The 23,677-nt window shown below is 38.6% G+C and overlaps 1 protein-coding gene across 1 annotated transcript in view; it reads left to right on the top strand.

The window, feature by feature from the left end:
* LOC122177006 (transmembrane protein 132D-like) overlaps nucleotides 1–23,677 on the top strand; it is a 195,623-nt gene that overhangs the window by 25,982 nt on the left and 145,964 nt on the right. Inside the window, 1 exon segment of the mRNA XM_042866056.1 lies at nucleotides 14,160–15,048. Coding sequence (XP_042721990.1) covers nucleotides 14,160–15,048 — 889 coding nt within the window.

Raw genomic sequence — 23,677 nt, 5'->3', positions numbered from 1 at the left:
ATTTTGGTTACCTTACCAAGTTGTGAAACACATTCACTTATTATCTATGGTATTGTTAAAGTCCAAATGGATCAGTGAAACCAAATACAGCATAAAAGATGGTTCAGATCTAGGGATCTTTGCCAAAAAAAACCTGCTTTAATTTATCTGCCTTAAAATGTTCCTGAGCTACATTCGCGGCTGAAGCACAATGGGAGAACTGTACTTTGGAGGTGATAATGAAGTCAGAGCACCTTTGACAGATTGCCACTGCATGCTGGCTTATGGTGGGCTTTATCCTTTTCATCTCTTGAATTTTTTCAACACGTGGAAGATGTATTTATCTACCTGTGCACCTTTATGTATGCTCTGGCTTTACTTTCTTAGTTAATTAGCCATGGTTTCTATGGCAGAGTGCTAGCAACAGCAGAATCTGTGACAGGGATTCAAAGTTGCGGAGCACTCTACACAGCTACCAGAGTAATTTGTCCTGTTTCAAGCAGTCAGAGACAGTATCTCCACCCAGGATGGCATTTACCAGCATTCAGGAGCTTCTTTACTTAGTGGATCATTGAAGCATACTGCAGCTGATCATTTTGAAGACTGAATCTACTGTTGTAAGGGTGCTTCCATGTGTGAAGCTGGGAAACTAGGTGAGCTTTTGGGTTTAATTACTTCCTATCTGAAGCTGGGATTTTCTCTTGCCTCAGTGAGGATATGTGCTTGTAAACGTTTTAATATTTTCTTGATGTGCTAATTATTGCAGTTCAGGCACTGTAGAGTAAGACACAATGTGCATATCTCCTTTTGGTGTGCCTTTATCAACTTCAGTAGGGCAAAACAAATCTCAAATCTTTTGTTTCTTGAGTTATGACAGTATTCGCAGTTCTGCCTTAAATTATTCTTCTTGTGTGTCTGTAAGTTACAGACTCCTTTATGCACCTGAACAGGATCTCTCAGAATCTGGTTCCATCTGCAAGTTCAGGCTGAACATCAATGGCACATATAATGAGGTCAAAATTGAAGAGTTAGATTGACTTCTACCATATGCCTTTAACCTAGTGAAATTCTCTGATCTTATGTCTTGCTCCTATTTAGGAACCACTGTCTCAGTGTTATGATGCCACAACTCACTTAGATAGCATTTACGTTATACAGTGATTGTTTCGATTTTCTGTACTGCTTATATCTTGATGAGTCTATCACAGAATAACAGATCAGAAGTAACAGCTTTGAAGTATTTGAATCTAGGCACACTGCTGATGATGAGTGAAGGTCCCTGAGAAGTGCATGACAGCTCTGTTTCCTGTTCTGTAGGTGAAAACCACTGCTGAGCTTGACAATGGGAATTTTATGCTGATTGCCTATGACATGTAGGCTCTTAGGGTAAAGAGAGGACTTCCATCAGTCTAGCACCCTTCATCCACATGTGTAAACTTGAAAGATTCTTAATGCCCCAAAGATAAGAAAATGCCACTGAAGTGTGAGGAAATCAGAATAGTCTGGTGCCTTACTTCTCACGTAGCCTGGCTGACATCTGTTGAGCTACTCCCCAAGTAGTTCTCTACTTAAGTGTGGTGCATGCGATCTGATTCCAATTAAGGGCTGCTTTTCCAGCCTAAGGCAGGAAGTGAGCTTACTAGTATTCCCAGGAGTGTATTGACCATATTTTACTTGTACCCCTGCCACTCTGTCACAGTGAGATGAAAAGCGTTGTGTTTGTTCTTTACTCCCCTCCTCAGTGGCCAGGGTAATGAATCTCCTGCAGACTGTCAGTGTCTGCGTCCTCTCCACTCCTGCGAGACACTAAGCAAGATAAATGGCACTGTGTAATGACTGTGTAAGAATTCCAGTCATGATTTGTCTAGGTGGGCAGAGCAGCTCCTGGTGTTACACACCATCCTCCTGCAGATCCTATTTCAGCTGGACTTTGAACTTAGCTTCTGATGGCTAAACTGGAGCTCTACTCCCACAAATCTCAGATTAAGTGAAGTCTTTTATAATGTCTTTTCTTGCATGGTCATTTCTCATTACTTCCTATGTTAGAAGGTAATGGACGCTGTAAATTCTCCTTTAAGAGCACCTGTGTTAGTGAGAAACTGTGCCCCAGAAAATGAAATTCTTCCACTCTGTTAAATGTTCAAATTTCAAACTGCAGAAAGCTTCCAAGTAAAAGCTACTCAGTGCATTGTTCCTGTGTGAGCAAAGTGCTGTATACTCAGAAGCCATGTTGTATGGTTGCCTCTCCCTTAGGTAAACACATAAAATAGATGTGCTAAATCTACTTTCTGGATATTCAAATCTTTTGTTATGCAGTAGCTGTGAATCATTCATGTGAATGGAAGTAGCTACTAGTTAACAGCTCACACCTTGGTTAGCAAATGTATAATTGTCAGAAAGATAGAAATTCCAACAGCCCCTTTGAAATTTCTTGCTGATTTGAGCAATATAAAGCTTTCTGAGGAAGATTAAAATAATATAGGGAAGTCTTAAATTATTCTTTCACATAATTATGGTACATTTAAATTCTTCATTTCTATTTTACTTACAGACAAAAAGGGGTGTTATAAGTAAGTGCTCCTCTGCTTGCTCGTATCACTTCCATTTCTCTGCTTGGTCAGCTTGTGTTTAAGTAGGGTATACCTGGCCTTTAGTTATGAGGGATGTAAATAGTAATTTAGTATTTGTTTTTTTTTTTTTTCTATTGCTATGGAGTTTTTATGATTTTTATTCTATTTTCATGTAACTTTAATTATAAAAATATTGTTTGGACTTGCTATTGGCATGGAAACACACAACAGATTGTTGCAGGATTGGCACAAAAGAAACATGTTTTTTTAAAGATTACTGTCTGGTTTTGATCAGTCATTCATGCTACTATAATACCTGCCCATTGTGAATTGGTAAAAGACCAAAACTTTCATATAGGACAATGAACATAGGATAACAACTTTATTTAAACTTCATTTCACCATGGTGCAATGATCAGCTAATTGATCTCCTGTACAAAAGACTGCAGATCATTAAATACTAGAAAGAATGATGTGAACTGAGCTGTATTTTGTTAAAGAAAGCCCTTATGGGTTGTAGCTTTGATTACACTCTTTGTCTTCAGAGATTATTTCCTTTTAACTCACTTCTTATGAATGCAGAATGCTAATGGTAAGAGGTCATTCTAGCTAAAGTTCAATCAAAGGAGAATTATTTTTGGATCTTGACTGCTTGGCCATAGTTTTTAATTTTTTTTCAAAATAAAAAAATAGCTGTAATTGGGTTTGATTTAGATGAAGTTTCTTTTGCATGAGATGCAAAAATCCAGCATATAGTAATCATTGAAAAAGTCAACTGTGTACATCAAAGCACAAATAATAAAGATGGTTTAAGATGTGGAGTAATAAAATATATATGCATTCATGGAGCACTGTCATGTCTACTGGTCTTGATCTTCTGATCTTTCTTATGGCAAAGATGCTCTGCTGAGTGAGTGGATTCACTTTTGGTTTCCTTGGAATCAATTTAGCCATAGCCAAACTCCAAGTCATTGAAAACTTTTCTCAGTTATGTCAGAGCTTCAAAAACTAGAGGAAGAATTGTAAGGAGTTGTACATCTTTCAACACTGGGGTAACAGAGAGCAGACTAATGTTCACACAGACAAGAATCTTCTGTGAACAGTGATTTAATTACGTATTTCTTATCACAATTACGATGAAGCATTTGTGTGTACATATGTACATCTACACTCTGGGAAGTTACACTCAGCAAATCCATATCGTTTGACAAAGAGAAGAATATATCTGACTTTTATTCTACAGTGGATTGCATAAAATCAATGTTAAGAATCACATAAATACTTCTGCACTACTTTGCAGCAGCCTGTTTGTCACTCCAGATTGAACAGGCAGTGGGCAGTACTGGACCTCCTCTGGTCCGATGCCAGATCCATCCTCTGATCAGAAGGTATGCGCTACCTGTATGTGCTCTGTCTGTCCTGATGAAGCTGAATTTCTTTGCAGTTCATATCAGGGCTTCAATTAATACCAAGAGGACCACAAGTTTTTATTTCTTTTTTGTCTAATCTTCTAATGAAATCATAGTAGGGCCAGTTAAAAAAAATATATATATTGTTTTTAGCACTGGGTTAGGATTTAGTAAGGTGGAGCTGAAATAACTCTCTAAGGAGTTTGTTCTCTTTAAATGCTTTGAGAACTAATGCTTCACCCTGAGCAGTGGTAAAATACTTCCTCTAGTCTTTAGTCCCTTTAGTGATCTTATGAGAATTTTTGGTCTTTGCTCTGTTGTTCCACACCCTTAAATAATGGGAAACCTTTCCTACTCAGGTCTCAATCAGCCTGCACACTAATTAAGCTAATTGGGAGAAATGTGATGCACTCCCTAATTACAGCTGCAGATTTTTTTTTTTTTTTAGGAACAACCTTACTGCAATTTTTCTTCCATTAAAAAAAAAAACCACAAAAACAAACAAACAAAACAAAAAGCAGAACACCCCCCACCTCCCAAACTTGAACTATTCCCTGTTAGGGTTGCCAGTACGTTTTCAGAAGAACTTGTTAAGGTGGCTCCCTGTCTTCCTTGTGTTGCTGAGGCCTCTCACTACTAAGTATGCCAGGTAGACAATTTCAAAGAATTTTCTCATAGGATTCTGGTAAATAACTCTGGGTGGAAAGAGGTGTCAGGAAAGGCATTACTGGAGCGCATCAGAGTATGAATACTGTAAGAAAAAAAGTTTATGAAAGACCCTCACAAACTAATTTAATCAAGAGCAGCCTTGGAGTTTTGCTAGGTCATGCAATTAACCAAACCATCCCCTGGAGTGGGTTCTAATTAAGTACTGAGTTCCTCTGTGACCCCGTCATCCTACCTAGCAATCTCACCTATCAGAGTTACAATAGCTCTGAAAGGACAACCTATTATGTATTAGCTGCAGATCCTGCTGAAAGCAAGTTTATTCTCACTTTCTGGTCAGGGTTGAGTGCAGACAGGAGAAATCTCAGGATTTGAATTGAGCTATTTGTAGCAACTGATAATGACATACTATTTGCATTTATAGAAAAGGCCTCAGTTGTTTTGGTTTGTGAATTAGACTGACTTCATCTTCTGTGTTGTTTTTCACTTAAATAAATGTATCTTCTATTTTAATTTCATATTTCCTGTGGATTGTTGGTTTTATGCATAACATTTTGCAGCTAGTATTATTTCAACCGAGCTGCCTTGACTTATTTATAATCAGTCTCCAAGTGCAGTACCAGATCTAGTCTTCTTATGGAGAAGTAATTTCTTGCCTTCGGCCTTGTAACTAGAAGGGAATAATGCTTAAGCAGAGACACACATACAGGAAGGAAGACAATGACTTCTAACATTGTTGAAATGTCAGACCCTGACCTTTAAAAAGACTGAAAGAAACCAGAGGGCATAAGCCCTAAGGGATGTTTCTGCATGAACAAGAGTGGGAGTTGACAATTTTTGTATCTACAAGAAAAGGTGATATATTGCTGCCCTCATTCATTTGGTCTATAGAATTTATTACCGAAAACACATGCTCCTAAGCAGGGATCACATCATACCAGTCGTCTTTTCAAAGATCAGATCTGTATGTATTTACATAGGAAGACTCACAGTCATAATACATAAGTGTAATCTGAAACATTTCATGCTGAACTGCTGCAGCTACTTTAAAGCCTTGTAGTAATAGCAAGGCAGGATTGAAGTTATTTTTTACAGAGAAAGGAACTGCACTGCACACATGCAGCAGAGATGTAACATCAACCCGAAAAGGCTGGCTATGGAACTGTTCAGCACGCTGTCTGCTTGTGCTGCTAATTCTCATGGGATGTGATGAAGTTTTTGTTGGGAACGTTAATCTTATTTCTGTACATTAGCTGAGATTCTTTTCCACCAACTGTAAATAACTTCTCCCGAGATATCGCCAATGAACCTTATCTGCCTTCCTTCTTCAGGCTGTGTTGTAAAATTATTTAACATAAGCAAAGGTCTTCAGTTTCAATGCTTATAGTCTCATTAATGCTACTTGCTACTTACCCAATTTGAAACCCTCAAGGCTTAAATTTTATATGTGGCATCTCTGTGAACCATATGTAATTTGGGGAATGCTTTTAATATATCATTTTAATACTTTTGCTTTCCTTCACTTTCAGTGGTTTGTCTTGGTTGATTTATTCCTGGATATTTCCTAAATTGCCAGCCAGTAAATGTCTGTACACTCCTGTGATTTGTTTGAGCAGTTTGAACCATTTTTTCTGTAACTAGGAAAGGAATTGTATCTACGTATCTGTAGACTTTAGACATAGATACGCAAAGCCTAACTTAATTTTTAAACCAAGTATGGTACTGTAAATTATAAATATAGTTTTGCATTTTCTATTCTGTCTTAATTATGTTTGTTGTCTTCCCAAGGCAGATTTAATCCTTGTCTTTGTTGTCTAGTAACACAGTAGTTGATAGTGGCTTGTGGATCATGGTAAATAGGCATAGAAATATCTGCTCAGCTATTTATTCCATTTATCCAGTGATTTGATTATTATCCAAATAGGTCAATGAGAGATAGCGTGTTCAACCATGCTTTCTGAAGAATGGCTCCTCTCCAACTCTGGAAGACTTACCTTTGTTGCATGCTTAGGAGCTTAAAAACAGCCTGATACCTCTTCTAGATGTCTGTTTCGTAGGAAGGCTGAAGGAATAGCTTTCCCATGGAAGTTACTATGAAGATGGAGTTTGAGAAGAAAAGTTAAAGGCTTTGTATTTCTAATTTATATAAATATGTCTGTAAAATATATTTATATGAATACATTACTGTATTAATATTCATTCTTGAGGCCTTATTGGATTTTTCTTTCATGGTTTTTCTTCAATATTGATGGGGAATAAGAAAATTTCACTTTGAATTGACTTGAGATCATTGGTTTTTTTTGAGTCAGTTTAGCTGGACAGCTGAAAAATAAATTATTCACGAGTTTAGAGTAGAATATATCAAATTGCAGCATCAAGTCTATAAATTATTCCTACTGAATAAGATCTAGTGGCCAGTGCAAGTTCTAAATGCAACTTAATTTGGTTAATGCCTTTCTATTGGTTTTCTGCTCATAGAAAAATCCTACCATCTGTCTTACTCTACCTAGTAGATGCTGCTCTTTACTCTGAGGACATTCAATTAGAGGACTTCATCTTTCAATCTGTTATTTACAAGCAGTGATTGGAAGCATCAGTCATTTATACGACTCTAGAATCCATCTGGTACAGACTTAACGTATACAGCAGGATGTTTGCATTAGGATTTGCTCATACCCACACAAATGTAGATATTAAAAGTGAATTAAACTATTTTAAATGTGTGTGTGTGGATTCACGTGTGCACACATGAACTGTGACAGTGGTGAGGATAATTATTTTGAATGCTCAGAGAACCAGGCTCTGAGAGCTTGCTACGACAGAGACTTCAATTTGTGCTCTTTGTAAATGTGAAGACCTGCTTGGCAGAAAATGTATCTGTAATTTGTTTTATATGTAGGATTGTTATTGTTTCTGAGCTTTCTATTGTAGGCTTTTCACCAGTTCCTCTGAAATCTTTTGTTCGAAGCTTCTCAGTGGGACTAGAATGCAGAACCATTCATGTCCGTGTAGCAGGGATTTTTAAGTATCCAGGATAATTACAGGGTAGAGAAAATAATTTGGGCTCTCAGTGTTTCTTGTTCAGCTCCCCTGCAGTCTTCATTGCTGCTGAATTTCAAAGATCCTCTATGTTTTCTGGGAGAAATATCCCTGCAATTAAATAGACAGAGTCCTCAGCTCCATGCCTCACAGCATCCTCATTGGAGGAGTCTGTCTGTGACACCAAGGGTATAACATTCCAGTTTCCAGTCAGGCTTCAAAAAAACGAATATTTAGCTGAGGCAGATTTTAATATGACCTTTAAAATCTGCGAAGAGATGTGAAACTGGCTCAAAATTGACAGAGCAAACTCCCAAAGAAGTGCTAAGGAAAACATTGGAGGGTTTATCAGGCAGGGGAAGGGGAAAAGTTCCAGTTTATCTTTCTATTTTTAGGTGTTTATGGAGTGTCAAATTGTGTAGCTTCTGTATCCTTATCTGCTTCTCTACAAACCACTTTTCTTTCCATCTCATACCTATTTAAAAAGGGATTTTAAAAGGTAGAATCTGTTTCTGAATAGAACTTTGGAGATTTGCATGAGCAAAGAACTTTTCCTAGGTTTGGTTAAATGAATATTAGATGAGGTCTTGGCCTTCAGTTTGCTTGCATTGGGAGAAAAATACTTTGGAGTTATGAAAAGATAATTTCAATTTTTTTTTTTTGAGAGAGAGATGTTAGCTCCCTGCTTAGTTGACAAAGTTGGAAGTAGTCAGGAATGTTCTCTTCCTTCTGAGAACACACTGAAGTATGTTTCGGTTGCACTTTCTCTAGTGAGTATGAAATAGGTGTGTATTTAGTGAACATCATTAGTTTTCTTAACATTCTTGGAAATGTACTGCACACGCTAGTAAAATAGTATTTAACTGAGACTTTTTAATCGTCACTGATCTTCCATTGCTAACATTAACTACTTTAGTTTGTTGGCTTTACAAATTCAGTGTTAGACACAGAGCCCACAGCAAGATGTAGAGACCTAATATGGATTAACAAATTTAAAATTAATTTTAAATTTCCTCTTCTTTAAGCAAACTGATGGCTCTAGCACCTTTAAGAAAGCAGGAGAACGATCACCCAGAAGCCATGAATACTTCTGTGCTGCAAGTTCACATGCAGCTAGGATTGGATTAGGGCATACAGTCGTGTTGGCCAGTGGCAGAAACTGGCTTATTACTTTTGCAAGTCAGCTGTTAACTTGATGCATAGAATTTGTTTCTTTCCATCCGTAATGTCCTGTTAGCAGAACCGCAGCATCTACACAGTCACTTCTATAAGTATTGTCATGGGAGGGCAGGGAAGGGGAGGCCAATTACTGCCATTGAAAACTCTGGTCAGAGCCTGAGAAACCTTTAGAAGCATTCTAATGTTTCTACAGCCTGTCTCTAGCTCTTTCACCACTAGGGTGCTGGGGCCCTTTGGTACAGCACATAGACTTGTACTAAATCATTAGAGATCATCACTTCATGACTTATTAAATGCATCAGAATCACAGAGAAGGCCAAGACCTGGTGTGTGTGTGAAAGTGGACCAGTGAGTTGCTATAATCAACACGCAGGGTTGTGATGCCATCTTATGTTTCACATCCTTTTGATCCTTGTATCACATGCAGCTGATGGATTGGGGGCACCTCTCTGTGATTATTGATATTTTGCATCTGGAGCTAGGGAAAAGTCTTAGTTACTCATCCCTCAGTACTTACTGTGACTGTATTTTTTTTCTTCCTTACTGTAAACTTTGTGGTGTCCATCACTGCTTTGCCCTTTCATGTTCAGGCTGACATCCGATCTTGTGTGAAACTGTCATATCCTTTCATCTCAATATTTTTCTCTGTGATTATTACTTTGCTGCCTTTTCAGGTGGGAACTTTCCTTTGTTATGTGATTTCTCTCTGATCGTTTTTGTATCACTTGGTAATATAAAGCTGTGTGTGTTCCTCTGTGGGCCTTTCTGTTTAAATGATTTTTTTATCTGTCTGTCAATATGAATAACAAAATAACTTTGGGATTGTTCATCTCTCACCTAGTAAATGATGGGATGTAGTCTGTTCAGACGTCAATGATAAAATTGTGGAGGTTTCTACAAACTTCAGTAAAATGAGATACTCCAAGAAAATATTGCCATCACACTGTACAGCTGTTGTCAAAAATCTTGTATGACTGATAATCATATTTTAAGAGCATGATAAATGTAGTGAGGGACCCGAAACTGAAAACAGTACTTTAGGTTCAATCTTACTGGTGCTGAGTACAGAGGAACAACCATCTCCTCAGTCTTGCTGGCTGCACTCTCTCTGATACAAGCCATAATGCTGTTGGCTTTCTTGGCCACCTGGTCCCACTCCTAGCTCATGGTCAGCCAGCTGTCAAGCATTCCACATCTTCTTCTGCTGCACAGCTGTCCAGCCACTGCCCCAAACCTGTAGAATTGTGGAGTATTAGATCAAAGACAAAATTCCAAGGCATTACATGTGCAGGAGAGGAGAGACGTTCGGAAGATTCAATGTCCAAAAGTAACTAAAATGTAGACTTTCTTTCTGAACTGGAAAGAACCACCTATCTCAATCTTAGAGCAGTAAACTTCATATATTTTATTACCAGTCTGATCTTGCAGCTGGTAAGGCAGTTTTCCTAAGCAGTTATTCCCAGCAGTCATAAGAAAAAAGCAATTATTTTTTGTAAATAGTAATATTATATAATTGATTGGAAGAGTGTTTTATTTATCATAAATGTATGGTCATGGATTGAACAGTTTAGAAATAAAGTGTTAGGGCAATGAAATCCCAAGGATCTGACAATACAGAATGAAGTTAGTGGTCTGTCAGATTTCTTCAATTTTCAGAAGCCATGGTCAATAACATTGCAGTAAAACTGAGCTATGAATAGTGATTTTGTCATTGACCGAAAGCTGCTGTTACATGATATTAAAGAAATAAAGATTTAAGATTTTTTAGCCAGACTGCAGTACAAAGTTAATAGCCTAATCAAGGAAGCAGTCTGAACTCTTAGAGGATAAATGCAGCATGTTTACAGTGTCATGTTCAGGGATATATTACATGCACAAGCCTTGGATGTGGGGGAGAAGACTGAATATGCTGCTATTTTCTTGGGTTTTTAAAACTTCACTGACCTGCAAGGAATTTGCTTCTTCCATCAATGACGAGTACTTTTTAAACAGCATCAGTCAGTGAAGATTTACTAAAGAGAAAGGAAAGAAATCCACCATCTTCCAGCATCTCATCCCAGGTGGCCACTGATTGAAATCCTCAACAAACCATTCACAGCATGAGAGATCAAATACAGATGTAGTTTTTAGGGGTTGAGAAATAATAGCTCCTGGCATAAGTGCAGTGTCAGAATTGGGTTGTATTGGCTTGTTTCAAACTGTTGCGGTTCATCTGGAACCAGAGTACTGCAACACCAGTCCACAAGTTCAGTAGATATTCAGCAGACTGAGCAGCCAAATCATGCATTCCCAGGGCAGGGTCAGTCCCTTGAGTTCAGTAATGCTGCACAGCAGCAGTCCCTCAAGACCCAACATTGCCTGCTGTAGTCCCTTGGGAGAATCTCTTTTTCCCCTATGATGTCTCAGCTTAAGAAACTGATCTTGTATCAGGCTTGCCACAACTAATGAATTCCAAGTTGTGTGAACTGCATCTGAATGCTGGCAATCTATCCTACTGTGGATGGACTGAACTCCTTGAAGGCTGTTCTGACCTGGTACCACTGATTTTTATTTTCATTTTTTCCCTGGGTTATCCCTGTGGAATTGTAATTATGATGTTAAAGATTTGATGTAATGTATAGGGTAGATGGTGTAACTGAAAATTTTGAATCTGGGTCTCATCTGAAAACACAGCAAACTGTAATCTTCTGCAATTTTTCCTTTTTGCTGCAAAAATGCATAATGTGTGCAGAAATTGCCATGTCTGCAATCAAGGACTCTGGTAGTCTTTGTGTTTAATTTCCTGTCCTTCAGAATCCTTATAATAAACTCTCATGGTCAAAATCCAGATGGTACATCAGAACTCAGTGTAGTTTTTTGAGCATTTTTTTTTTCTGTTTGTGTTGATTATAACTCTTCCCAGATAAAGTGTAAAATTGTTTGAATGTTTGGCCTTTGGCTGTTTGGAAAGCTGCTGTCAGCTTCCAGCATGAATATGAATTCAGTGCACAGCGACAGCTTGCTGGTAGGGCAAAGCACAGCCATGAGCAGACCAGTTTGCAGTTGCCCAGGAGTTTAAAAGCAAACGGACCCTTCTCAATCTGGTGGGACTGTTTCTTTTTTTTAGCAAGCACTTGTTCTGTTCTGACCAGTCACTGATTTACAAACTCTGAGGAACACTGTCCTATGGAGATGGGGAACATAGAGGGAAGATTTTTAAGCCCTTAGGTAATTAAGCTTTAAAATAAATGATTAAAAAATTATGAGGCGAAACACTCTGTTAGTTTTAATATAAAAATAATGTACTTCTCCCCGTGGAATGCAAGGGAGGGAGCTGCAATCAAAATAAGGGAAATAAAAAATTGAATACCCTGAGCTTTTTTCCTCTAAGTTGCCTCCTTGATGCTTCTCTGTGTTTAATGGTGCTTTGCCAAGCTGTTGGGAGGAGGACAAAATGAGCATGGAATTTATAAATGGGACATTAGATGGAGGAATGATGTTATGGGCTGGGTGATATGAGGAAGTACAGCAGCAGAACAGATTTTGCCTTAGGGCTGGATAGGAGAGATCCCTGCAACTCCAAGTACTAGCAAAGCCGTTTAGAGTTGTTAGATATTCGTTGGGCGATTGTTTAGGAGAGGGTCTTTAAAAACTTCAGCTGCTGTCACTCACTGGAGTGGCTAGAGAGAGAGAAAGTGGAAGCCAAATGATACAAAGACCGAGGCTAGAGAAAGGGGGTGGTTTTGCATCCAAAGAATTGCTGCGGTTTACTCTTAGAAGAGGAAAAGTTTTGGGTTTCAAAACAGTTCTAATGTTCCTGCTCTTATCTGCGCGAGATCTGCATTGGCTGCTTTGTTGTGGCGGTACACTGGTGATGGGGAGCAGCAGCAGGCTTCCTCTACCCTCATCTGCTGCAAAGGCAAATTTCCCTCTCAGGTCATCCTGCCTGTGGGTGGAGAAGATGGTTGTTGCTCTGAGTGGCATTTTCCAGCTTGTTTTTGGTGAACAGTCTGAAACCAGTTTTTAAAGAATACCTTCCCATAGGATCTGAAAGTAACAAGCCTCATCAAGCGTATTTGAGCCGTTTTACAGTGAATTGCAGCACATAAGAGAGAGATTGGTAGCTAGACAAAGCTGTCATCAGGTTAGGCTGCTGCACTTCCTAACTAGGCAATAAATATTTAGGTCAGATTCCAAACAAATAATAAGGGCTAATAAAGCATCTGTGGAATGCACCTTGGGAAATTGGGTTGCTTTGGATGTCATCCATGTAAACCTTTTGTCACTTTTCTGAATAAGGTTACAGATTTGAATTTACTGTGGAAAAATAATGCGATTTACAGCAGAATTGGACTGTGAAGACATGAGCATGAAGGTCAGATGTTCAAACAGGGAAGGTCGTATTGTATTTACATCTGTATTTTTTAACAGTGTATGTCTTTGCTCTTTGGGACTGACAGTTCTGAGAAAGAATGGAGAGTTGATTCTTTAATATGATAGCCTGCCTCAGGTAATTGCTTGGTGGCACAGTTAAAATAGATGCCTCACAGTGAGAGGCTCAGTGTCATTGAAAATGTTCTTTCCATGTGCAGTGGTGTACAACCTACAGATAATGCATTTGTATTAAGGAACGATGTAAGGTTGGGTAACAGCAGTGATATGAGGCTTGATGGTAATTTACTGGAGGAAAAAAAAAAAAGCACCCTTTTTCATAAATGCAGTTAAACAGAAGGGGCCATAAATGGGGTGCAAATAAATAAAACTCCTTTTGAAATCTTGTAGCAGAGCTTTTGTGCATTGCTTATTGTGCTAACTGTTCTCCAGGAGAAATTCAGCTTTGTGCAGGAAGCCACCTGATGACCATGCATTGCTTGACGCTGCTGGAAAGACTGCTGAAGTGGAGTCTGAGTGGTCCATGTGTAGCATTTGATATAAATCATGATGTTGATTGCCTGTGTAGGTGCAGCTTGCTGTAATGATCAAATCTTTTTTTAAATGTGCTTGTGCAGTGGTCTTATGCTGCAATTGCTGACTGGGTAATTTTGCTCTCCAATAACAAATGTATATTGCAAGAGAAGATGTGACCTTTGGCATGAGTAAACCTATACAAGCTGCTCTTTTTATCTATCTGCCATATAGAACGTAGAAAACCCTACTGCTTTCCAAGCAAGCTGGATAAATCACTGTTTACCTGGGCTACTTCTGCATGAGTTGATAATGCTTATTATTGCCACTAGTACCACCCACATCATTGCCAAGCCTCCATTAAAGTCAGGTAGGTTATGTCACAGTATGACTTGAAGATTTGATCTTTTAAACTTTCCTTTCCTTTCAACAGTGACTGAGAGTCGAGGGATCCTGGAAAGCATACAGAGGTTTTCTTTACTGCCAACTTACTTGCCTGTGACATATCGTATCCACAATGCAGATGTTTCCTTCTTTCTTAAGGAAGCCAACCAGGATATTATGAGGAATTCTAGCTTGCAGTCGCGAGTGGAGTCATTTCTCATCTACAAATCCAAGAGGCCACCTGTGCTAAATGCCAGCTATGGACCTTTTTCCATTGAACAAGTAGTGCCCCAGGACTTAATGTTGTCTTCAAATCCATTTGAATCTACCAACAAGTTCTCATTTAATTGGAAACTTAAGGCCTTCATAATGAGTGACAAAATCTACCCTAGCAAGCCCAAAGTCCAGGTCCTGTTCTACATTGTGGGCAGGGACTGGGATGACTATAGCACGACGGAGAGGCTGCCCTGCCTGCGGGTGTTCGCCTTCCGAGAGACGCGGGAAGTCAGAGGCAGCTGCAGGCTGAAGGGGGACCTGGGGCTGTGTGTGGCAGAGCTGGAACTGCTGCCAGGCTGGTTTAACCCCCCCACCATTGTAGCTGGCCGTAAGAAACCAATGGAGCATTCTGAAGGGAGTCCTGTGGAGCTGTACTATGCCATACAACCAGGAGATGAGAAAGGGGAATGCACCAAGGAGGATGTTAGGAAAAGTAATGGGATCCGACCAGGGCGCAATGACATTGATGAGTCGGGACCTCCCTTGCAGAGGATTGGAAGTGTTTTCCTTTACCAGACACATGCTGTCCCTTCCTTAAATGAAATGAGGTTGGATAATAATATTGCCATTTGGTATGCACCAAAGACTGTCAAGCAAGGTGACATCTTGACTTTCCTTGTATCTATTGCTAAAAATTCAACAGAAGATCAATTCACACTGAGGTAAGGCTATTTTTTTTTCTGTACCTTTCCTTTTTTTTTTTTTTCCCTACTCCTGCTATGGGAAGTCACTTCCTCATGTATGAATTTCACCAAAATTCTTCAATTACTTCTCCATAGAAACTGAATTACAGTTGGTTGACTTGATTCTTTGTGTACTGTTCAGTCTAATACTGTATGAATTGCTGAGATGTGATCTCTTTCAGTGCGAAAGGACAATTTCAACAAAGGGCCTTAGAATACTACTTTAAAAATATTAAATTAGTAGACCTGAGACCCATTTATGTGCTAATAGGAGATAATATGTAAATTCTCCTGAACTGAGGTTTGTGGTACTCCTAATCTCTCACTGAACTCATGTTAAAATTAGTAAAGCTCAAATCCACAAAGGTACTTATAGGAATTGAGTAAAAATTAGGCATCTGAGCAGGATTTATATGCTTAAATACCTCCCCACAGCTTGCTGTAGACCTGACTCTGTTTTATACTTCGGAAACTCAAGCATGCTACTACTGACATACAAAGACCAAGTCTGGAAATGAAAAATACCTGCTTTGAGTATAACTTTAAATTTATACTCAAAGTGCCACTTTCCAAGGTTTGGAATGTTAGTGGGAAGTTCACTGTAACTGCTGATATCATCCAAGAGCAAACATATCCAAAATAATCCAAGATCAAAGGCTATACTGTGGTAAACTGAGAGCAATTGTGCATTACACGCAAGTGAAACTGCCTGGTTGTCTTTTCAAACCTGAGGCTCTGTGTGCCAGCACTGCTGTGTATCTGACAGTACTGTGGAAGAATAGTGGGTGCAGAGCTGGTTTCTTTCTTTTAGCCCTTACTAGCGAGTCACAGCAGCTCTGTCAGAAGTGAAGCTGCGTTGTACTGCGGTTACTGAGATGGACTGCCATGCCCTGAGTGTTTGTTTCGGAAATGAGCACTGTTGCCAAGGTTCCCAATGGCTCACAATCTCGCTTCCCAAAGAGGAGGTGCCTCATAAACACGGGAAGCTCACTGCTCCGTTTTACAAATGTCACAGTTGGTGGCTGTGAAGGAGGCTGGAAGTGCTGGGTAACTTCACCTAAGGAATCAGCTCCTACTCGGACTTGAGACAAAATGCACTCTCTTTCCTCTGGTGTTCATACATCTCAAACTCCAAAAATCTGTCTCTCTTCACCTAGATGTTTCAGGGCTCAATCTTTTCATTCTTAAAATTTTTTTGGGGGGTGTGGTGATTTGTATGGGTTTTCTGGAGAATGAGATTTGCTATATAAATCAGGTCATTTTTTCCTTTATAAATATATGATACATAAAACAAATAACCACAATGCTTGGTGGCTGATTTGAGGACAGTTATTTTCTCTTCATCTGGTAGAGGATAAACGCCAGGAGGATATCCACTCTCTTTACCATAGCAGGTTTTCATTTTGAGTCAATCTGTCAAAGATTCAGGTTGCTGTGAGTGACTGGTTTCAAAACACACAATCTGAATTCCTTGGAGTTTGTAAGTGTTCAGGGACATCTTTCGAGCTTTCTGTATTCTAGTGACTTTAAAAGGATATAATTTCAAACACACATGGAGACTGCTATTACATTTGAAGATGCATTTAAAATATTAAAAAACTTTTCTATCTCAGGGAAATAAGGTTAAAAAATCTTCACTGGCTCATACACCATGAATTCAGTGTCTTAGAAATCTGACTTCAAAGCCATCCGTATTTCTGTGAACTGTGATCAGTTAAAAGTAGAGGTGGTTTATAACTAAGATAATTTTGGTATATGTAGGTTAATAAAATTTTCAAAAATCTTGTTTAAATGGGGATGAAAATAGAACACCAACCTTCTAAATAAATGCTTCTAATGTTTATTGTCTGAAACAAAATGTATTTGATTTTTGGTTTTAAGATTCTGGCTGTTTCCAAATTCAGGCTGGGAAGAGAACCTCAGGAATGAAGGGGAATCTTGCTAGATCCCTAGTTGGCAAAGAACATAAGTGATGTTATATCTGATGAATATGTACAAGAGGCTCACTGCCAGCCATTACTATATGATGAAGACATTGGATTTCATCTAGGAGACAGATTTAGTACCCAATATGCCAAAAGCTTCCAGTGTGATTTTAGGCCAGTTAGTTAATCTCTCTGCCTCTTCCTTTTGCTCTTCTCTTACCTAGTGGTGCTGGTGATAGTGACTGCTCCATGCCTCTGCCTGCAGCTGCAGTACAGCTGAGCTCCTTGGGCATACAGTGTGTGCATGGTGATGGATATTGGTCGTCTCCATGTTTGCTGCTCCTATGCTGCAAATATCAGTAGTGTGAGAACATGCTGCATCTACTTGGTCTTTTACGGTGCTGATCTCTCTCAAAAATGAAAGGAAAGCAAAGACTTTTCCTCATGATGTAACTTTTATGAGAAAATTGTACTAGTATTAATCTTTATTTTGAAACTGTCTCTTACATTTAGGAGTCTTAGCCTGAGTGGCAGCAAGACTTGGCAACTGTATTCATAAAGCAAGGCCAAGGGCTGCTGGCAAAATGCTTTTACCATTGCTTTTGCTCCATTGGACTGGAAATTATGACTTGAACAGATGGAAAATATAGGATGCACAGGTCAAAAAAGAAGCAACAGTAATGTAAAGCAACCACAAGCAAAAAATAAATGAACACACAACTACTGAAAATTCTTTGTTTCAGAATAATTATATTGAGAGTAAACTCTATCCCCTCTTCTCGTGGGAAACGATCTCCAAGGTGATCATTCTGGAAGATGCAAAATGCTAACCATATAGGCTACTGTTGGGTACCTTTGCTCTTTTTTCTTCTCAGACTTTTCTTCTATGCAGCAAAATATTTCAAGTAGTGAATGCGAGATGGATTGACTGTTTAATTTTGTGAGAGTTGGGGCAGAAGGACCAATATCGAGCTTTTATTTTTAATGAAAAAGAGAAAATAAAAATGCATCTTGATTGTATGGATGAGAGAGAGGGAAGAAGAAGATAAAATGGTGAATAAATATAGAATGCTCACTAAGCCCCAGGTTTTGAGCTTATACTGGATCACTGAGCCTTGAGAAACTGATTTCTCAGCTAATATCACACACTTGCTTCCTCTTTGGTCTTAGCCAAGTCACTTATCTTCTCTGAAGCCATTTTACCATTGCTAATATAAACAAGTGTTTGAAGATAACATGTTGTATACAAGAAATGAGCAATATCTTCCCAGTGAAGCAGTGTTAAATACCTTTAGAGAAGAAATAATCAAACATCCTGTGCCTTTTATTCTGTTACTTCTTTTGAATGCAAATTGTTTGTTGTGTTCTTTGTAAGTGGCCACCTGAGAGGATTGTATGTGGAGTCAGTGTTAATATATCCCAGCCCAAAGAGAGCAGCTCTGAAGCCCATAGCCCTTCCTCAATGAGGCAAACCTCAAAGTTCCTTGATACTGACCAGCTCTGGACATGTGGTCTATGCTGTCACTGAAACTGTTTTATCATTATTTTACATGCTGATGGCTGGAGAAAGGCTGTCCTTTGTAACCTACAAGAAAACACTGGGGGCTTTAAAGAAATGCTGAGCTCTGAAATTAACTTTCAGAGGAGTCTCAAACTGTGGCTAAAGCCATGATGGCAGCAGTGGTGGGACTGCTGCTGCATGGTGATTTGGATTACAAGGGGAAGCCTTGGGCATCATGGCTGCTGCCACAGGAAGCTCAGGATGGAAGTACATTCAGCCACAAGTTTAGAAACATGAACTTTTTGACTTTTTTCTCATCTGCTAATAAGAAATCAGCAATTTTTAAGCAGCCCATTCTACTGATATCAATGAGAACTTGGGATCTTTGGCTCAGAGGTATTCAAGAAGTAGAAAGGATGGCTATAATCCCAAACCACACAGAACCACGCTTGCTTCTGCAATAGTGACTGATTTGATTATTGGCCAAAATTTTATTTGTAATTTGAGAGAGAAATATATCCTATTGCCAATGAATTACAACACTTCTGAATGTTTAACTTTTCATAGCATCTTTCTTTTGATGTTAAAAATTCCTAAGGAAAATAAACTCTTAAGTGAAAGATAATGGAATTGGGTTTCAGCTAAAGAATCTTGCCTTTATTTCTTGTATTCTGTCATGTTTGTAGCATTATGGCCTTCATTTTCTTTAGATGCTGCTGCTGAGTGAGTAGCTGTTGGAAATTATTTTCATTTGGAGCAAATCCCGTTTAGCTTCACTAGCAGCAAGAAATGTCCTATTTTATACTAAGCAGGTCCACTCCATTCTAACCTTTATATAGGTTTGAGCTTCGCTGTCAAAATCTATCACTGGATTTCCAGAAAAAATAAGTAAAATGTATAAAGCAGCATTATTCTTATGAAAGAAGATTATATTTGAAGCTTGTGAAACACTGATGCTATTTGAAAAGATGAACTCAAGTTTTGTGTATGATACTACTACATTTATAAACCAAACTCAGGAGTCAGAGATATCTGGGCACCCTTTTTGTAAAGAGTTTGTCTGCCTTCTAATGCCTGCCTTCTAATGATATTTGTGTGAATGCAGTGAGTAGTGTAAAATTGCGGTAGTGAATAAGTGATGTCCATCAATAATCTGGATAAACTGTCCTAAAAGGCCCTGGAGTTTAGGTTGCATGAACTTCTGTTTTTTCGTTTTATCTAGCAATCAATAAAAGCCAGCAAACATGAAAAAGGCTGCATAAATACATGAGGGTGGCGGAACTGAGATCATTACCACTCAATTTATACAGCAAGAAAATTTGAACAAGACTGACATTTTATCAAATTGCTTGTATGCTCTTCTAGTTCTGAGCTAAATCATTTCTTTTTCCTAGTGCTGAATTAAATCATATTTTAGTGGTAGAAACAATCAGGCAGTAACTAGTGATCAGGAAGGTTACCAGCCACATAAAACTGTGTAATGAGATGGGCTTTTCTCTACGCCTTAGGTTTATAGGGCTATTTGATGGCATCCCCAGCCCTGAATATGTACATATTCTGCCAGATTGAAAAGAATCCTAATGTGCATCTTTTTCTTCCCCTGGTAGCTTTGATTTCTTCTGTTATTTAAGCAGCCTGTCTGCATTAGAAATTAAACAAAAATATGAAAATCTTATCTTCTCTGTGGTATATGCAGCTGACTCTTTTTCTCCCTTTCAACTACTCTTCTGGCCTGATGAAGACAGAAGACATTGGTCCCTGCTCTCCCAGCTGCACATTTTCCTCTGCCCTGTCATTTTTTGGGAGTCTCTGCTATAATCTCTTCACCAAGAGATGGTACTGCTGGGAAAATGAAGTTTCCGTTGGCAATATGACCTTGTCAGGCCAGAAAGTCTGTATCTTATTAGCAACTTCTAGAATTCCTGTGGCTAAAGTTAGAGGCTGAATGTCTCTGATTTTTAAAAGGCATAAAAAGTGCATTTCAATCCACTGGGAGGTTTAGTTAAGGGTAAGTATTTTTTTCATTATACATTTCATTAATTTAGGGAGAGTAAGAACACAGAACTCAGCTTAACTTGGCTGTAGGAGGCAAATATTTGTTGTTGTTTTCCCTAGGAATGAGGAGATTTGGGACAATACGAGTTAAATTTCTGGAATGAATGTCTTTGAGTTTTATTTTCTTCCCATAGAACTTCTCAGTTCTCAATTGAGAAAACATTAGAGGCTCCTTTGTGGTAAGAAATGAAACAATATGAAAGAAGGCTGTCAGGTCTGTGCTAGATAAATGGAAGACAGATGGTAAGTGTGATTGGCACTGACAATGTGTGAGCTGCCTTGTTTGCAGGTGCTGCTCCTGTCATCCATCACACTTTCACCTAATAGTGGGAGATGTCATTGTGATGTACTTAAATTCCCAACTGACTGATAAAGCAAAGCCAGCAGGAAGAAGGACTTGGGTAAGAGCAGTTTACAGGGAGCAGTCTGACTTTAAGGTGTGTTAATACAGATAAAGAAGTATCAAACATTGTGTTTTGAGATAACACACAGAGTGTGTTCTGCTCTGCTGTGCACATGCTCCCCCTAATGCTGTTTGATCTGTGCGAGGATTTCTTATTGTTTTATCAGGACCAGGGATTATATATTTCACACCTAAGACTTTTCTGAGGGAGACAGGGACAGCTCTCACAGTGGGTCACTGCCCATCTGCCTCCTGTTTCTTGAGAATGAAACTCATGTTGTTGTTCTGGGACAGGGAAACATGCACCCTTGAGGAAGTTCAGAGGCTCACAGTGCTGAGCTCTTGTCATCTTCGGATGTCTATTTATAAAGCAAGGCTTATCCATAACCCTTTTCAAAGTTTCTTTCTAGGTCTGATGTGCCCCAGTTGCGATGTGGTGTCACCCAGTGACAAAGTTATACAAGTCTTTTATCAGCCTTCCAAATGTCTGTCAAGAATCCCTTTGCCAGGTCTGGTTGTTGTGATGAACACATCCATTCCAGTTTCTTGCACTTACCTTGTAATTACTGACAGCTTAGGAGCTGGATGCTGGGTCTTGCATGCTCTTCATATATTCTTCTTGGTGCTTACTCCTTTTGTGTTAATCCTAGTGGCCAAATACACAAAACACCTTGTTAATCTCTGGATGAATGAACTTCCTTCCCCTTTCTTTAACATGCTAGGAAAACACTCTGTTCCACCCAGGTGAGGATTTTTTGTTTCTATTTTCAAAAACACTTTTCTAAAATAAAGCGTGTTGAGGAAAACAAGAGCATTTCATGAGGGTAGGAAAAATCTTCTATTTGAAAGTATTGCAATATTTTGACTTCTCACATTGTTTCATCAACACCTATAGCCCATGGCATTCAAATCCTGTAAGAATAGAGGAGAGTAGAACAATTATTATGAAATCAGCATATATTCTGGCTGATTTATTCAACTCACAAAGAGTATCAATAATAATAGCTTATGGTAGATATTCATTACAAAATAATTGATTAGAAGTGCATTGTAGTAGATAAAGTCTGATCTAGATATGTAACAGTTAATTTAAAATGATGAAACTAAACAACAATGACTTCCAACACACGGAGTACTGCCATCAGAATATTAAAAACAGCACCAGATACTGAGATTAGATATTTTGTATTGTTGCCCAAACGGATCCTAGAAGCTTCTTTACTTAAGCATACAGTTACTGCAATATTTATGGGTATTTCATAGCATTGTCTACAGAGTTATTGTGAGAATAATGTTAGTTTTCTAAATTTTGATTGAGGTTGACGTATTTAGAGCTTGTTTCCAAATTAAGTGGTATTTTGTTTCCATTGGTTGTTTAAAAAACAAACAAACAAACAAAAAATACATTCTCATGATCTGCAAGACCAAAGGGCCAATTGTTCCCAGATTCTAGCAAGGACAGTGCAGTGGATTTGATGCTATGCAGGCTGTATGGGGGAGAGATCCTCAGCTTGGGCAAGTTGCTGCTTTCCATTACAATGAAGTCAGAGGGTCTGACCAGCAAAATATTACGGAGCTACCTAAGTGGTTCTCTGTGACTCATCTATGTGACTGTGCATTTATCTGATGCAAGGAGATATGTGGAAGTAATGCAGGGAAATCTTATTTTCCTACTGTTGTAATTAAGGCCTTCTTATTCCTTTTTCAATGGTACTGAAAATTTGAGTGCAACGTGCATTATAAAGCTTAGCAACAAAAAGTTCTCTTTACAGATCTCTGAACCTAATACCCAAACTTTGAAGTGTTTGTGTATAAAGATTGTCTTCTTGTTTGAGGAATTATTTCTTTCAAGTCTTCATTACTCAAGCTAACAGATACTGAAAATGGCTTTAAATCATTGGGGTTTTTCCCTGTTTCCTTGCTTTGTTTTATATATATATTTTGATATATATATATATATATATGTTGGTGGGAATGTTTGCCACTGGTTAGTGTTCATGTGTTAAAGCATTTTTTCTCTGTGAGTAGAAATGGAAATAGGTGTTGATTTGCGTTACCAATGTAGAATAGAAAAACTTCTATGTTAAAATACCCTTTCAAAAATGTGCCTGTGATCTAGCCTTTGCGGACGCAGTAATTGCTTTGCCAGTTTGTAGGCTGGAGCAATCTGTAAAAACTAAAAGAAAAATGTCTGTCTCCACCAGCTGAAGCAATTGTTTGTGGACAGATTCAAACCCAGATGCAGAAAGTCAATTTTCAGCATTATCACTGTAGTTCAGGGAGACATTTAAATAGGCCTTCCACTGCTGAAGTGGAAGGGGGAGGGAGGTGAGCTATAGATATGTGCTAAAAGAGAAAGGAGGAACAATTGAAGAGCAATAAACATCAAAGCTGCTGGAAGCAACAATATGAACTTACAGCTGGGTTTCAGCAAAAGCAGCTATTGTATTTGACTCTTTTGTATCATATATTCTAGTAGATTTTTCCCCTTTTGATTAAAATGCCTTTCTGTGATAATACTTTCTTTCCTCCATTATCATTTCCATCCTTAATACAGATGCTGGAGAAGCAGAAAACCCTTTTTTAGAAGTGCCAAAGCATTTAGGCAAGTGTTAAATTCAGCACTGCTATAAAATACTGTGAGGGGCAAGGAGGACTGGAGGGGAGGAGAAGGGAGGATTGAAGGTGCTCAACCTTCAGGCCACCTTACAGAGGAAGAATTTA

The sequence above is a fragment of the Lagopus leucura genome, unplaced genomic scaffold (assembly GCF_019238085.1).
Source record: "Lagopus leucura isolate 7727_CA_CO unplaced genomic scaffold, USGS_WTPT01 Super-Scaffold_806, whole genome shotgun sequence".
NCBI classification, from domain to species: Eukaryota; Metazoa; Chordata; class Aves; order Galliformes; family Phasianidae; genus Lagopus; species Lagopus leucura.
Note: the sequence above shows the minus strand (reverse complement) of the source record. Positions and strands in the feature narration are given on the sequence as shown.